The sequence below is a fragment of the Colobus angolensis genome, unplaced genomic scaffold, assembly GCF_000951035.1.
Source record: "Colobus angolensis palliatus isolate OR3802 unplaced genomic scaffold, Cang.pa_1.0 Scaffold15, whole genome shotgun sequence".
In the NCBI taxonomy this organism is placed as follows: domain Eukaryota; kingdom Metazoa; phylum Chordata; class Mammalia; order Primates; family Cercopithecidae; genus Colobus; species Colobus angolensis.
Genome location: NW_012114599.1, coordinates 2,000,655 through 2,018,467, shown reverse-complemented (window position 1 = coordinate 2,018,467; position 17,813 = coordinate 2,000,655). Strand labels below are relative to the sequence as shown.

The window sequence follows — 17,813 nt, the reverse complement described above, 5'->3', positions numbered from 1 at the left end:
TTTTCTGCTCCAAAGGAATGTAATGCAGGGTGTTTATTCCACAAATGTGAACACATTCCAGGAGATGATGGCCTTCCCTTTCGCCCCTCAACAACCATTTTACAAGGGTCTATAAGTCTAGGGCTTTGCTGCAGCCAAGAAGAGACATTCCCTTTGGTTGGAGCCCAGTTCAGAGGGCAGTTGTGGAAGGCGGGTAATGTGTGTGTGGGAGGAACAGAGGGATTCTCGGGGGAACCAAAGCAGGGATCTAGAGAAGCCAGCATCATAGCAGTTAATGGGGAGGGGCTGGGCTATTTACTAAAATATAACAAAATGTAAGCATTGTATTAGCTCTTCACTGTATTAGCTTTTTAAAAAGACCCTTTGCAATTATTTATTAACCACTCTGGAATCTCCCTAGCCTTTGCCGCGACACCACTGTCATGCATAGGATCCGACTAGCTAGGGCCCCTTGGGCAGAAAGCATGCGGTCCCAGCCTTCTAAGGACCCTCCTCCCCTCTCACACCCTCACTTGCACCCTCCACTGTCATTGGTCCAGGCTCCCTCCGTTCCCCTCCTGCAAATGTTTATTCCTGCCCTGAGCCTTTGCACAGATAGGCTTCCTCGCCCCTGACTCTTTCCTCTCCTGATCACAGCCTCCTGATCCCTGGGGTGCCGGCCAATCTACCCTCCGCTGTGCGGGCCACCCCTTACCTCCCAGGCTCAGGCCACACTGCCTTCTCCTTCCTCTGAATGCCTGCGGCCTTCCTTGTCACAATGGCTCCTCTGTGTACCTGGTGCAACGATTTGCAGCTTCCTGAAACTACAGCTCGTCTTCCTGTCGGAATTGCCATCCGCGTGAGGGCAGTCCCTGAGCTTCAAACACAGGGCAACTGGCAGGAAAGTCTTGGCACAACGTGTACGGCCCTCCCCCAACCAGCACTACCCCACACTCCATTTCCGGCACAACCCTCCCCGAACTCAGTCACGTGCCTCATTCATCTTTGTTTCAAGACTCCACTCTCCAACCCCAGCTCAGCACCTTGCACATAGCAGATACTCAAAATGTTGTTGACTTGAAAACACAAATATTCTTCAGGTTGAATCAATATTGTTGTTTTCAGGGGGTTCAAAGAGAGAAAGAACCAGCTTTTGGGATGCTGTGATGCTCAACTTGGCCTCTGTTTAATGCTGAACACCCACAGAAGTCTTCAAGAGGGCCATGAGGCCTTATAACCCTGATGCAGTTGAGTTCCAGCTAGAGAGAACAAGGCCACACAGAGCAGAGACCAGACATCTCAGGGCCTGTCCGAGAGCAGCCCAGGGCACACTTTGTCCGAATCTGCTCTTTGGTAATAAGCAGAGTGAACATATAATTTATTGCTCAGACCAGGACACTTTTGAGAGAGAACTGGTAATTATGCTGCGACTATCCCAGATAAGCAAGCAGGACGGTCACCTAAAGCAATCAATCATGTTCTGTGGCCAAACCCCTCCAAGGAAAAGACAAAATACAGTTTTCTAAACATAAGAACGTGCTAAACCTCAAAGTAGAGCTTGGTGCCAAGACTGCTTTATTTTAAAAGCCAATTGTGTTGTTGAAGAAAAGGCTATGTTCTCGGCCCATTTTGGCTATGGTCGAAGACTGCTTAGGGAATTGTCTTAAAGTTGTATATGCTCCCGGGCCTGGGGTTTTCTGAAAACAGAGCAGAAAACAGGGACTGATGAGACAGTGAAACCAAAACCCTGAGGCTCCTGTGCCTGGCTGCTGGCTTGGATGTGGTGGACAAATTCCCCAAGGATGAAGACCAGGGCCACACCAGCCTGGGCTGAAGCCTGGCAGACCCTCTAATTGGAACATGTCCTTGGAGCAGAGGCTGCTCCTGTTAGGGGCTCACCATGAGACTGGAGGGGGGCTGAGAGGCCAGGCCAGGGGCCTCTAGAACCTGCTGGGAGAGGCGGGGTCACATGCCACCTGCACCTCAAGGCACACCTTCTCCCAAAGAGCACTTGGCCCAGGCAACTCCTATCCCAAGGAATGCCATCATCCCTCCCCCAGTGACCTCGGCCTAGCAAGAAGTGAGTGAAGAGAATGAATTCTGAACGTGGTTGGTCTAACTCAAAAGCCCAAACTGCCTCTCAAACTCGGGTTGTGTTTTAGTTATCGACCCAGAGTTATTAAAGTAAGGTGTTTCTCAACCAGGATCCACGGACCCCAGGGTCAGAAGTATTCTCAAGGGATCCACAAGTTCTAATTTTTGAAAGTCATGTTTTTGTTTTTATAAAATGCTTGAACAAATATTATTATTATTTTTTTTTGAGAGACAGTCTTGCTCTGTCACCAGGCTGGAGTATAGTGGGCGTGATCTCAGCTTACTACAATCTCTGCCTCCCAGGTTCAAGCTATTCTCCTGCCTCAGCCTCCCGAGTAGCTGGGATTACAGGTGCCACCACCACACCCAGCTATTTTTTTTTGTATTTTTAGTAGAAATGGAGTTTCGCCCAAGTTGTCCAGGTTGGTCTCAGTCTCCTGACCTTGTGATCCACCCAACTCCGCCTCCCAAAGTGTTGGGATTACAGGCATGAGCGACCGCACCCGGCCGGGGTTTTTTTGTTTGTTTGTTTGTTTTTTGAGATAGGGTCTCACTCTGTCACCCAGTCTGGAGTGCAGTGGCAGAATCTCAGCTCACTGCAACCTCCACCTCCTGGGCTTAAGTAATTCTCATGCCTCAGCCTCCTGAGTAGCTGGCATTACAGGGGTGCACCACCACACCTGGCCCTATTTTGCCAATTATTTAAACAAAGCTTCTCTTCTGTAGTGATAAAATACAAATAAATGCCATTTTCACAGACTAAGACTTCAATTTCTTTTTTTTTTTTTTTTTGAGACAGAGTCTCGCTCAGTTGCCCAGGCTGGAGTGCAGTGGCACGATCTTGGCTCACTGCAAGCTCCGCCTCCCGGGTTCATGCCATTCTCCTTTCTCAGCCTCCCAAGTAGCTGGGACTACAGGCGCCCGCCGCCACGCCCGGCTAATTTTTTGCATTTTTAGTAGAGACGGGGTTTCACCGTGTTAGCCAGGATGGTCTCGATCTCCTGACCTCGTGATCTGCCCGCCTCGGCCTCCCAAGTGCTGGGATTACAGGTGTGAGCCACCGCGCCCGGCCTAAGACTTCAATTTCTTAGGTCGATGTCTCCCATGCACATATTCTTGAAGGCATTTGAGACACCAGTGTAATGGTTAAGATCAAGAGTTTTAGAGCCCAACAAGCCTGAGTTCCAGTCCTAGTCCCACCACCAACAGCTCAGTGGGACCCTGGGCATGGGCTTCCCACACCTTGCCCATCAAACGGCATAGAGTACCTGCCTCTAAGGGGCTATGAGGCTCACTGGCGCCTCTCTAAGACAAAGAGACTTGGACAGGCCAGCAGTTAGCTACCACCACTATTATTCTGTACTATTATCACCTACTTGTCATTTCTACCCTGCCCTGCAGTTTCTTATCTCTTCAGGAGACAGTGAGAGTGGAGCAGAGCAGTCAGTCCAGAGCACATGAGATCAGCTGCCTGTAGAAACCGCTTTAAATGACAGGATGTTTCCCTTGCCAAAAGCAGAGGAGCAGCCTGGAAATCTAATCAAGTCCTGGCCAAACGTCAAAGGAAGCTGAAGCCTTTATTAGTGCTATTAATGAGGGTGCAACGTGCATGTGGAGTCCTGGGAGGCCAGGGCAGAGAACAGAAGGTTCAGGGGGCCTGCACCCTACAAGGCCGCCCCTTGGGAGGCTGTTGGTTGGGGTTCAGCCACCTTGAGAACATCAAGCTCAGTTCCCCTCCCCTGATTTCACTGCCACCAACAACCTTCTGGTTGTCTTCAGCTTCCATGAAAATTCTCTATAAGGGAGAGACTCCACCAATCAGTGCTCCAGTCACCAGGCCCGTATGGTGAATGCTTAGAAGTTAACACCACATCTTCTGGCTTCTTGCTCAGTTGCCTGGGAGTTTAGTTAGCATAACTCAGTGTTCCTGAGAATGCCCGACCCCGTGGGCTCTGACAAACATGTTTCTGGATCATGCTGATGCCACTAAGGTGTGTGGATCCCCCAGCCTCCTGCTGTCGGTCTGTCTACAATTTCACTGGCAGGGCCTCCCCATTATCAATCTAGATAAAGGCTGTGCTACCTTACTCTGCTGCCCAGCAGCTCTGGGGCAGAGATTCTGAAGGCCATGACCTGGGACATGGGCTAGGTAGGGCTAGAGGAGGTGATTTGCAGCCCAGGCAGTGGCAGCACTAGTCCTCTCCTACCCACCACTCCAACTTCTCTTCCTAGTCCCTTGACTCCCCCTGCGTGGGCCCGTTTTCTTACAGGCAGAATTTGTATTTCTGTCTCCCCAGCCACCTCAAATGAGTCTACATACCAGCAAGTCTTGGGGACTTTCAGACTGAGTTGCAGACTGAAAGAAACAAAGCTATGGGAATTAAAACTCTTTTGACATTTAAAAAAAAAAAAATCCACTGCTGGTAAACTTCACATTATGCTTTTATAATCTTTCCTGGTCTTCTCTAGGTTTGGAGTCATCCTGCACACTCCCAGGATCCACGTTCTTTGTATCTCTCCATGGACCTGAGCCTCTTCCCTGTCTGTCCTGAGTCTTTGGGGATTGGGTGATTGCTAATGCCTTAATGGTCCCATTTGGTGCAATAAAAATGTTTCTGCTTCAAATTTTGCTTCCTTGGGCTCCCAGAAGCCACACACACGCAGAATAGCCATTCTGGCTGGCAGGAGGCAGCCACTGCAGGCACTCCCAACAAAGCATCTAGTTGGTAACATTGATGGCTGATTAATGTGCTGCTTCCAAGTGGCCCCATAATTCAGCCACAGATTTTGGGCCTGGAGTCACTCTGAATCTGAAGTTGGTTGAGAACACCAGGTATTTGAGCATTTCACTTCTGATTACCTTGACAGGCAACTGTATGTACCAGAACTGTAGACACATGATCATTCCCCCATCTCACCACCAGCCCGCACCTCCCACACACATGGGAACAGAAAACCTACCACCATAACCATACTCCTGGGGGTGGGGGGCAGTCTGTCTTTCTGAATACTTACTGAACAGCTGGGCAAGAATCGAGGGACTCTGGATTGAAAACAAGAAGTGATAGAGCTTGTTGGAGGTATTTTCACATTATAATCACCTGGACCAGGGCCTTCATGCTATTGAACGTTTAAAAAATTGCTTCATTATTATTATACTAATATTTGCTATATTTTAATGCTTTATTTGTCTTCTACAAATAAACATATGAATCAGTATGATATAGTAGAAAAATCCCATGTTTGGTCTCAAGAGATCTCATTAAGGGTGTGAGCTGGGACAAGTCGCTGTGAAGCAGGAGTAACTCCTGCCTCACCTCCCTTGTGCATGACGGTGAGGAGTGAAGGCGGGTTAGGTGAGTGGCACCTGCCTCCCTTGTCCCTGCCAGCGTCCCCGATGCCCCTGGGCTCCCAGCCCACACTCAGGTCCCCCCATCCCCTCACAGCAGCATGCATGCCTCATGCCGTACTTGTCCCTCTGACTGTTAAAGGTGACTTGCTGCTCTAAGCTGTTAGCTTTATAAAAATGCTTATTCTTTCATATAAATGTCATATATGTTATCTTAGTCCAAAAAAGTATTCATAGCAATTCACTGATATAAGCACAATGCTATGAGGTTAACATAAATAGGTGAACACAATTTTAAAAAGACAATCACGCCAGTAGGAAAATTAGCAGCAGCCAATTCATAAAGAGGATATACAAACGTTTAACGAGCAAACTTCGAGAAAGGAGGGCTTTCACCTCATTTATAACCACATAAATTCTAATTTAAAAACAAACTTCCTTTTTTTTCCCCACGGAGTGAGGAGAAGGGTTCTAAAAATTAAAAAAAGGTTAACAAAGAAGACAGAGAGGAAGGAAGAAAGGGAGGGAGAAAAGGAAGGAAAGAAGGAAGGGAAGAAGGAAGGGAAGGGAGGGAGGGAGGGAGGAAGGAAGGCGAGAGGGAAAGAAGGAAGCCAGAGCTTTAACAACCAGCACGAGCACTCCTTATGGTGCTGGCAGAAGCATGAATTTGCTCAGCCTTTCCAGAGTGCAATCTGGGAAGATATGAAACAGCTTAAAAACATATATGCCTATCCAGAGAGAGAGAAAGAAGACAGGAGAATGGTTATTGGTTGTTGCAGGAAACCAGGGAGACAAATGATGAGTCTTGAGTCTAGAATGTGGCAGGGAAAATGGGAATAGCCCAAACACCACACTGGATAAGGCTAACATGATGTTCATCTTTTTTTCCCCCTAGTAATTCACTTTTTTTCCCCCTCCATTTTCAAATAGCTAATGTTCCTTGCCTCCGGGGTGGGACAGGCCAAAAAAACAGAAATAAGTGTTTTTCTAGCATGATGTCTTGGATCCGTTTCTAAATAATGCAGGAGTTAGGGGAAGCGGGTGGGAGTATTAGCCCAAAACACTGGCCTAAAGTTGAACATTGTGGATTTGCTGACTAGGTATATGAGGTTTCAATACAATATTCTAAGTTATATATATTTTTCAAGTTTTCACAAAACGGAGTTTAAGACAACGTATATTTATTATTTTGACCCAGCAATTCCAGTTGTAGGCATTCACCCTAAGAAAACAATTGAGGATGCGTGCAAATATTTAGCCACAAAGACTGTAACACTGTTTCCAAAAGTGAAAACTGGGAAATAAACTAAATCACGGATGATATGTGCCTGGTTAAATAAATTACAATGCTTCCATACAGCAGTCCAATGTTGATGAGTTTTTATAGACATAACTACTACTCCCAAATGTCATTAAGTCAAAAATGCAAGCTGAACAAATGTGCATAAAAATACTTGGAATGAAATTATCTCAGAATGTTCATAAACAGTAGCTTTCTTGGGGCAGTGGTGTGTTGAATAAAAAGGAAACAAAAATCTTTTTTTGCTTATATGCATTTTCTAATTTTTCTACAATGAACATGAGTACTCCTGAAACGAGAAAAAAAGATAATGTACAGATAAATGACTATGGAAATTAGGTAAAGAAAAAAAGAGGCCAGGCATGGTGACTAATGCCTGTAATCCCAGCACTTTGGGAGGCCAAGGCTAGTGGATCACTTGAGGTCAGGAGTTCAAGACCAGCCTGGGCAACATGGTGAGACCTTGTCTGTAAAAAATATAAAAATTAGCCAGTCGTGGTGGTGTGTTCCTGTGGTCCCAGCTGCTTGGGAGGCTGAGGTGAGAGGGTCACCTGAGCCGCAGAGGTCAAGGATGCAGTGAGCCATGATCACGCCACTGCACTCCAGCCTGGGAAACAGAATGAGGCCCAAGAAAAGAAAAAAGAAAAGAAAGAAAGAAAAGGGGAGGGGAGGGAGGAGGGGAGGGAATAGGGGAGGGGAGAGGAGAGGAGAGAGAGCCAGCAGTAAGGTCATAACAGGGACATGTATCTGTAAGATCCTTATAACAGGTAAGGCTCGCCACAAATGAGTGCCTCAGATTTTGCAGAACAAGCACTGCGCTGCAGACCTTCCACAGTTGTTTTTTGTTTGTTTGTTTGTTTTTTGAGACAGTCTCACTCTGTCACCCAGGCTGGAGTGCAGTCATGCCATCTCAGCTCACTGCAAGCTCCACTTCCCGGGTTCAAGCGATTCTTCTGCATCAGCCTCTCAAGTAGCTGGGACTACAGGTGCATGCCACCAAGCTTGGCTAATGTTTATATTTTTAGTAGAGACAGGGTTTCACCATATTGGCCAGGCTGGTCTCAAACTCCTGACCTCATGATCTGCCCACCTCGGCCTCTCAAAGTTCTGGGATTACAGGCGTAAGCCACTGTGCCCGGCCCTTCCACAGGATTTAAAGCAAGACTTTCCCATTCTTTCTGGCAGGTGGCACAGCCATGGAATCAGGGCTGCCATTCTCAATTACTCCACCATGAATGGAGTCTGTTATTATCAGCCAAGCACACATCTGATCATCAAGGGATAGATGCACCTCATCATTTTACAACTCATGGCAGAGAGATGACAACAGTCATATTTTCAAACTGATGTATATACGTGTGACAGAGGTTGCTGTCAGGGTGAGGCTCTCTGTTTGGTGTGAATTCTGCACTCACACTGAATAAATCTAAGCCATAAGAAACACAAAGAAGCAAAATGCCAAGAATATCTGCACAGGAACAGTTCATCCAGGAGCCTCTCAGTTTGGCTATAATAACACAGTGCTCTGAAGCCAGATGAGTAGCTGGGGCAAGATGCTGGGTGTGCTACCACTGATTCCACACCTATGGCGGCCATCTGCAGAATGGCTAAGAAAGGAGCGACCTGCCTGTTTTCCCCAGGCCTAATGCGGCTTTGCTTTCTAAAGCTTCCTAGTCTCAAGCTGCCTGGGAGTCCAGGCATGATGCCTGATGAAGCATGATGCATTGCCATCCCATCCAGCAGTTTCTTTGCATGGGCTTGGTCATCTGAATCAAAGGGACTAAGATGTGCTGCAGAAAGAAGTTACCAAACGCTATTCCACATGTGGCAGATGGGATCTTTAAGAGGGAGCATTAGGGAAGGGGATATAAGCCCAAGTTCATATTCCAAAGCCACAGGCATGTTGCGGCAAAGCCGTGACTATTCTGAGACTGCTCATGGCTGGGCCCTGCAATGGCCAGGAAACAACTCTAGCAGAGTCCCTACTGCTGCCCCATCTGAGGACAGCTTGAGTGGATAGATGGTTCGGGATGTGCCATTTCTGAACCCAGTTCAATGGGAGGGTGTTTAAAACAAGAGGGACATTTGAAACATGTCCTCTTCCTTAAAGCTGAGCACTCTGCTCTCTCCTTTACTGGGGATCCTCAAGTGTGATCTAGACCTTGGGTCTCACATTGCGTATGATACGTGTGCAAAGGGAGGCCTCGGGTTCACCAAGCAGCACTAAGCACCTCTTCCACAAATCAAATGGGCCGTTTCTTAAACCTTGCTTTTGTCAGGGTCATGCTTTGGTAACTGTGGGTTTCCCAAAGCTAAACCTTTCGAATACCACTGACAAAAATTCTGTCTCCACGGGAGAGCAGAATAGTCACCTTCCTAGAGTCCTAGAACTTGATGTCAAAAGAAACAACAGGGAAGCTTTATAGTATCTATTCCTCAGCTCTGGTACATGATTACATCTCAACCCTCCTGATGAGAATATCATTCTCTTCCCTTTGAAAAAGCCCTGTTTAATTGTGCTTTTACTTGAGGGCAACTTTAACCAATGGGAGCTGTAAGGATTATTACACAGATGAATAAAATACTCTCTTTGGCCTCTGAGGAGTTTCGAGTCCAGTGAGGGATACAGGCAGAACCAAACAGAAACACCACAAAAGAACAAATGGACGTAGGAGGGGCTGGAGTGGTACTGAGCAAGAGCTGAGCTATCTGCCTGGCTTTCAGACACCAAACCAGGCTCTGGTGTAACCGGGTTGTCTTGTTAAGTGTGATCCCAGTGGGTTGCGGGATGTCGCCAAGGCCAGGAGCTTTCATCTTGCTGCAGAAGACTCAGACTTTCCTGGAGAGCTCTTCAGTCTCTGTCACACCACGAAGAAGCCTGGCTTATTCGGTTCCAACTTCTGATGGATCATCATGCTGTGGAACATTCCAGGCCTTTGGTAAGCCTGACATGCTCTGCCTGCACACACTCCTCCCCAGGGCTGAGAGGCTGGGACTGGGAAATCTGCATAATCACTACACTTCTCTGGAGTGAAGACGTGTGTCACTCTGGGGCAGCCCAGAACAGCCAAATGCCAGATGCCTCCTAGAGAATGTGAGAGTAGATGAAACTGTCCCAAGTTGTTAGGTATTGAATTCTATACCCCCCAATCATAAGTCCTGTGAATTTCCATTGTGTTGATGTAGCTTCCATGCTGAATGCTGTCTCTCCCCGGTTTTTAAGGACTTATGAATTTGGAATTCCCAGTACCTCAGCATGTGACCTGATTTGGAAATAGGGTTGTTGCAGATGTAATTATTTAAGCTGAAGTCATTAGGGTGGGGCCTCGTCCAATATGGCTGGTGTCCTTTATTAAAAAGAGAAATTTGGATACAGAGACAGGCTCACAGGGAAAACACCATGTGAAAACAAAGGCATGAAACTCTAAACCGAGGAAGACCAAGGAATGCCAGCAAGCCACCACGAGCTGCGAACGAGGCATGAACAGATTGTCCCTCACAGCACTCAGAAGGAACCCACACTGCCAACACCTTGGGCTGGGACTTCCAGTCTCCAGAACTGTGAGACAACACATTTCTGTTGTACTGGGCACAACAAATACCCAGTTTGTGGCACTTTGTTACGGCAGCCCTAGCACATGAATGCATCAGTGTTCAGCTCATGTCTTTATTTAGCCAATATACATTGTTCCAGACAGTAGGCTGAAAGCTGGGAATACAGTGGTATGTGACTGTCTCCTAATAACTGTTCTCTCCTCATTGCTTAGTGTTAGAACAATTTTTAACTGGGCTCGTGTCTACTCAGAATAAGGATTCACTTTCCCAGCCTCCCTGGCAGCTAGGTGTGGCCACATGACCAATCTTGCGGCTATAGGATGGAGGTGGAAAAGGTGCATGCAAATTCCAAGGGGAAGTCTTCAGGAGAGCACATATTGTGTTTCTTCCCCACACTCCTTCCTGCCCGCTGGGCCCCTGTTCCCTACTCTCTGGGACCATGAGGATGGAAGCCATGCTCAGCAGAACAGCCCATAGGAGGAGTCTGATGCGGTGGAGTTGCCACACCAGCCCTAAACTGCCTACTGCAGAGACTGTATACAAGAGAGAAATCAATTCCTATCTTGCTCATAACAGTTATTTAGGGTCTCTGTTACTGGCAGCAGAACTTAGTCCTCATCGACCAGGTAGGCGTGGATTTCCTATGCTCATGAGGCTCACATTCTAGCAAGGAAGGCACACCTTACCAAAAATAAATAAACAAATCCACAAACGTGGGGAGTATCACACAAAGGGATGTACAGGATGCTACGGAGAGCACACCAGAGAGTAAACCCATCTGGTTCAAGGGGTCCAAGGAGCTCCTCAAGGAAGTACCTGTGAGGATGGTGGAAGGGTTTGTGGGAAGCTGGGTTGAGAAAGCTAGGCCAAAATGGGCAGGGCCTCGAGGACAAGCCTAGAGAGAAGGATGTTATTCATTTTAACCTTGCTGGGACAAATTCACTGCATTGCAAAAACAAAATAAAAAGTGTTAACTGGACTATGCTGATTTAATTAGTAGAAAAGACCAAAGAACAGATGATTAGTGGTCGCCAGGATATCTTAATCTGTGTGTAAGTTAACAGTAGGAATTCTCTTCCGTTCAACTTTCTGAACCATGAATGTCTCAGGCGGTTAGGGACTGCCGCTGGGTTGAATGTGGCAAACCTCATTAAAACAAAGCTTAAAAAGTCAAATCCACACATATTCACTGAAACCTGCTGTGTGCAAGGTATTTAGGCCAGGGATCCTGGCAGATGTTAAAGACATTTTGTCTAGGATCATTGACTTCAGGGTGCCTGCAATGTAGTTGTGAAGACAAGGACAAAAATCTAGTGAAAATCACAATATACAGATTAAGGAACCACCACCACAACAACAACAAAAAAAAAGCAAACTGTCGCAGAATAGATTTAAATATTAAATGAGGCCGGGCGCGGTGGCTCAAGCCTGTAATCCCAGCTCTTTGGGAGGCCGAGACGGGTGGATCACGAGGTCAGGAGATCGAGACCATCCTGGCTAACACGGTGAAACCCCGTCTCTACTAAAAAATACAAAAAACTAGCCCGGTAAATAATAAATAAATAAATAAATATTAAATGAATGAATATACCAACTCGGAGGGCTTATGATGAGTTCATGGTGAGGGGAGGCCACGGGGAGAGGCAAGTGGTATGAGCCGAGATCCGGCCACTGCACTCCAGCCTGGGTGACAGAGCAAGACTCCGTCTCAAAAAAATAAATAAAAAAAAAATAATAAATAAATAAATAAATATTAAATGAATGAATATACCAACTCGGAGGGCTTATGATGAGTTCACGGTGAGGGGAGGCCACGGGGAGAGGCAAGTGGTATGAGGAAGCTCCAGGAAGAGAGGTCTGGAGTAACACCTTGAAGATAGGGAGGACACAGGTGGACAGGGAGGGAGGGAGATGAGGGCAAAGGCACGGGGCAAGCAGGTAGAGACCGGTGGAGTGCACTCAGATTCACGTGCAAAAGGGATTTGTAATCATTAGTATGTTACAAAATTTGATCTTACATTGTTAAGACAAATGAGATCACGTAAACTCATAAGGAAAATAAACCACAGAGCAAATCCTTTAATATGAGATGCATGACTCAACCTTACTCCACAGTAACCAACTTGAATTTGCTAAACTTACTTGTAAAAAATCATCTTTCTCCAGAAAGCGCACACATTCTATTTCCCAGGTGAAGAATCTCTGTGCACTGCTATGGTCTGGATGTTGATGTCTCCCTAAAATTCATATGTTGGAACCTAATGGCCCCTGTGATAGTGTTAAGATGTGGGGCCTTTGGGAGGTGATTAGGTCATTAGGGCTTCTTCCTCATGAATGGGACTCCTGTGCTTATAAAAGAGGCTTGAGGAAGCTTGTCTGCCTTCCTCAGACAGGAAGGATGCTGCTTTCTAGCTGTGTCCTCTTATGGTGCAAGCTTCTGCCCTTCGCCACGTGTGGATGCAGCTAGAAGTACCATCTATGAGGAAGGGGGCCCTCATCAGACACCAACCTTGACCTTGGACTTCCTGGCCTCCAGAACTGTGAACAATAAATTTCTATGGTCTATAAATTACCCAGTCTAAGGAATTTTGTTATAGCAGCAGGAATGGACTAAGTGGACCAAGAAACATGAGGTGTGTATTCATAGATGCCTGCATAGGCTCCTGTCAAAAAATGCACGGAGGGGCTGGATGCGGTGGCTCACGCCTGTAATCCCAACACTTGGGACCCAGGTGGGTAGACCTCTTGAGGCCAGGAGTTTGAGACCAGCCTGGCCAACATGGTGAAACCCCATTTCTAAAACAAACAAACAAACAAACAAAATGCACCCAGGGACTTGACATTCAACTTTCTCAAGTTAAACCTTTTTGCTTTTCACGTGTGTATGAACATGAGAATGGTTTTTACAGTTTGATGGCAGATGTAAACATCTAAATGTCACCATGTATTTCCAGTTTCTGCAAGCCTTCATTATGAATTCTCGTTTACAGACAGGGGCAGGTTAAAGCCCTTTGGGTGCTGGTCTTCCAGGCCTCCTCTCTACCCTGACCCAAAATGGGCTCAGCAGGCAGGCTTCACTGCTGCTCAGTGACAGCTCCCCACAGACCAGAGAGCCAGAGGGTGGCCCCCTCCCTGTGGCCATCTCTACTTCACAGCATTCTTTCACACACCTACTTTCATTTAATCCTCATGCCAGCTTGATGCAGGAGGTGCTAATATCTCTATTTAACAGTTGAGAAAGTGAGGCTCAGCGGGGTTAGAAACCAGTGATTTAGCGTTTCAGCTGTGGGAGCCAGAGCCAGTTACCGGCCTTGCTTCTCAGTGCTGGAAAGTATCAGTACTTAGTTCCAAGCTGTTTTTCTTTAAAATCGTAAAGCTAAAGGGAATCTAGAAAGAGCACATAATCCACTCCCATTTATCTTAGCACAAACAACTTTCAGTTGATATATTGAAAAGAGAACGGGTCAGAAAACAATGATGACCCTAAATATCTATATATATCCATGCATTAAATACAACTAATAAGCAGCATAAACTGAAATTACTACATGGGATGGTAAAAATGATCTCCCCAAATTTGGTGTGTGTGATAGGTGGGAATACACTGCTCAAAAAAGAAAAGAAAAAAAAAGCCCCTCAGCAAGGACAGAAAATCCTGTGTGGAGGTGGGTACAGAGAAAAACTACAGCCACCTCTCTGAGGCACTCAAGAGGAGGTGTGTGGCAGGGCCTATGCAACTCAGGAAATTCTAGAATTCTGTAAACACTGGTCTACAGGTTCCCAAGAGAAGGGGGACATACACGCTGGTGGATGGGGTAGAAGCAAACCTGTTAGGGGCCAAAACTTATTCACATTTGCAAAATTAGTAATTGATGATACCTCTGAAGTCTACCTTGGTACTGTTTATTTCTGCAAAGAGAGAAGATGTGACAGTCTGGGTTTCTAGTTAGGCTGCCGCATGGGAGGGGTAACACCAAGTGATCACAAACCCGCCCCACCTCAAGGTGCAGCTTTCACAGGAACACACATGCCAAGGACGCCCAGGTAATTCAGACTGGCTGTAGGTGTTCACTGCCTCGTCCTCTGTTTTCTTAGGAGGCCACAGGAGCAGAAGGCAACCCACAGTGGTTTGAAATCTGAGGCAGTCCCGACCTCAAACTTCGACAGGGCTGGCAACTGCCCTGAGCCCTCTCCTCCCACTTCCCCAGGCTGCTGCCCCAGGTGTGAGAGCTGCCCTGACAATGCAAATGGCTAAAGCCTCAGCACCGGCAGGAGCAGGACTGGGAAGTTCTTCTCTTACATCTCCCAGATGCGTTGCTAACAGTAGGAGAAGCAACTTCAGACAAGTGAAGCACCAAAGGAATGAAGGGCATTGAGAAGAATGGAAATCTGGAAGGCCACCTTTCTATTTTCATGCCTCTGGCTCCTGGAGATTCCTTTCACTCAAGATAGCAAGAGCACCCTCTTTTTGCAGTCCAGGTAGTAGGTAGGTGTTGCCCCGCTTCCTGACATTCTTTCTCTAGTCTCTGGATAACTAAGGTCACTCCCTCAGCGTGGGTACGGCAGAGCACCTCATGCCACACATAGAGATGGGTAGGGGACCTAGACGGACCAGAGGATCCCCTGTTCCTGATCACAGTGATTGGCCCAGCGGCAGGCACATGACCCTAATTGGCCAATCAGAGGAGCCTGCCTTTTCACATTCCCTGCTAAACTGGTAGGGTGTGGCCCTGGGGCGGCCATCTTGCCTAGCTCAAGGGATAGCTTGTGCAAAAGTAGGAGAGAGATGAAGATAAAACAGTACCTAACGTGCCAAGGTTATAGGCATTCCGCCCCACCTTTATGTTTTTATTTTTAGCTTAAGCTAATTTGTAAGGTTTCTGTCAATTACAACTGAAAAAAGTCTAACCAATACATTCATTCTCCTGTTCCCAGTCAAGACATTGTTATAAGAAAGTGCAGGAAATTCTTCACTCTCAAAACTGGACGGCGATACATGACTCGGCTAATGTTAACGCTGTTGGAAAAGCAGCACAGATTTTTTAAGAAGAAAAATTGCCAGGATAAACATCATTTTCTTAGAAATTCTAGCACAGGCCAGGCGCGATGGCTCACGCCTGTAATCCCAGCACTTCGGGAGGCAGAGGTGAGCAGATCACCTGAACTCAGGAGTTCGAGACCAGACTGGCCAACATGGTGAAAACCCATCTCTATTAAAAATACAAAAATTAGCTGGGCATGGTGGCAGGCACCTGTAATCCAGCTACTGGGGAGGCTGAGTCAGGAGAATCGCTTGAACCTGGGAAGCGGAGATTGCAGTGAGCCGAGATCCCGCCACTGAACTCCAGCCTGCATGATAAGAGTGAGACTCTGTATCCAAAAAAAAAAATCTAGCACATCTATAAGCTATATTTGAGATGTTATATTTTTCCCAAAATGTTACCCACAAGTAAAACTTATCTTTGAGGAGGTTGAGACTGGGACCTACTTTAATCATCTTGGCTTCCAAATTCCATTCAAGCAGAAATCAATTTTCTGGTTTACTCAACCAGGCTATGTTTATTAATTCTTTTTCTGCTCCCCTAGGAATTTCAAACTATCAGCTTAGTTTTTAATTGAACTAATTCCTTAAATGCTAAAACAGTTGGAATGATTCCACAGTGTTTCACAATGCTGGTTTGAGGGCATAGTCTATGCCACAGATCTGATACTTTCAAACTTTTAAAGGTGACTGAAACAGGCAGATCATGTAACAATCATTTGTATCTGTACAGACTCCTGTTTGTCTAATCCTTTCCTTATTCTTTATAGGCCTCTCAGGTTTTAAGAAATACAGAAACAGCTGGGCGCGGTGGCTCACACCTGTAATCCCACCACTTGGAGAGGCCAAGGTGGGCGAATCACAAGGTAAGGAGTTCAAGACCATCCTGCCTAACACGGTGAAACCCCGTCTCTACTAAAAATACAAAAAAAATTAGCCGGGCATGGTGGTGGGCGCCTGTAGTCCCAGCTACTCAGGAGGCTGAGGCAGGAGAATGGTGTGAACCCGGGAGGCGGAGCTTGCAGTAAGCCAAGATGTCACCACTGCATTCCAGCCTGGGTGACACAGTGAGACTCTGTCTCAAAAAAAAAAAAAAAAAAGAAAGAAATATAGAAACACCGCAGAATATTTCTGATATCAAAGAAACCCACTTTTTTTGTTCCCACTATCAGGAAAGATGTGTGTGTCTCATTTTTTCACTATATATACAACTAAGAGAAACAATAACTGCAAAGAATCTGCTTAGTAAATCACTACAGACCCCAAACATACGAATGACTGAGTCCCCAAACATCATACAAATGACTGAGTCCTAATTAAGTAGCAGAGAGTGGGACTATTTTTATTTAATAACAAAGTGTTTTCATCTTAACCATATTGATGGCTCTTTTCCTCAAACACTGCCTGTTTTCCACTTTTAAAAATTATATTTTGGGCTGGGCACGGTGGCTCATGCCTATAATTCCAGTATTTTGGGAGGCCAAGGCGGGCGGATCACTTGAGGTCAGGAGTTTGAGACCAGCCTGGCCAACATGGCAAAATCCTGTCTCCACTAAACATACAGCAATTAGCCAGGCCTGGTGGCGGGCATCTGTAGTCCCAGCTACTTGGGAGGCTGAGGCAGGAGAATTGCTTGAACCCAGGATGCAGAGATTGCAGTGAGCCGAGATCATGCCACTGCACTCCAGCCTGGGCAACACTGTGAGATTCCATCACAAACAAAATTATATTTTGAAATACTGTGAAACCAATGGAAGAGAAAGAAATATAAGCAATCACCCTTAGTCACTGTGTCTCAGCACAGCCGTTAAAAGAATTTTAATGCATTTCCTATTTTTCATACACATGATTTTTCTGACCTTAATCATAATACACATCTCAATTTGATCCTGCATTTTTCACTACACATTAGATCATAAAAATTTCTGGTGCTATTTTAATAATTTTCACAATCATTGTTTAAATGGCTGCCAAATATTTTTTGAGTGGATACATAATATTCTTTTAAAATGATTTCCCTCTGCTATTAAATTGTTGCTACTGTTATCTTGCTATTACAAATTATACCTTTTAAAAAATTAAAACTCATAACCACATTTGAACAAATTATCCCTTGATCATATTTTTGTATAGATGAATATTTCTGTATTTAAGATAATTACTTTTGGAGGGTTTTCTCAAAGTAGAATTTGTGAGTGAAAAGGCAGTTTTTTATACCTTAATACATACTGCCAAACTCCTTTCAAAGAGTTGTATTAATGTATACTCCCACCAGCAATAGACAAGAAAAACACTGAGTCGCTATAGTCTCAATGCCAAGTAGATAGATGGTGGTGGTGGTGGGGAGGGATGGTCTTTAGAAAAATAAAATCTTCGGCCGGGCGCGGTGGCTCAAGCCTGTAATCCCAGCACTTTGGGAGGCCGAGACGGGCGGATCACGAGGTCAGGAGATCGAGACCAGAGGTAAATACATCTATACTGCTCTCTGATGCAAA

General features: G+C 46.0%; 1 protein-coding gene across 1 annotated transcript in view; it reads right to left on the bottom strand.

The window, feature by feature from the left end:
- Nucleotides 1-1,537: 1,537 nt before the first annotated feature.
- The window catches only part of LOC105507399 (chromosome unknown open reading frame, human C2orf61), a 60,698-nt gene continuing 44,422 nt past the window's right edge, over nt 1,538-17,813 (bottom strand). Inside the window, exons 6-7 of the mRNA XM_011935863.1 lie at nt 5,089-5,193; nt 1,538-1,676 (exon numbers count right to left, since the gene is read on the bottom strand). Of these exons, the coding sequence (XP_011791253.1) occupies nt 1,560-1,676; nt 5,089-5,193 (222 nt within the window). The 3' untranslated portion in view covers nt 1,538-1,559. The remainder of the gene's footprint in view (nt 1,677-5,088; nt 5,194-17,813) is intronic.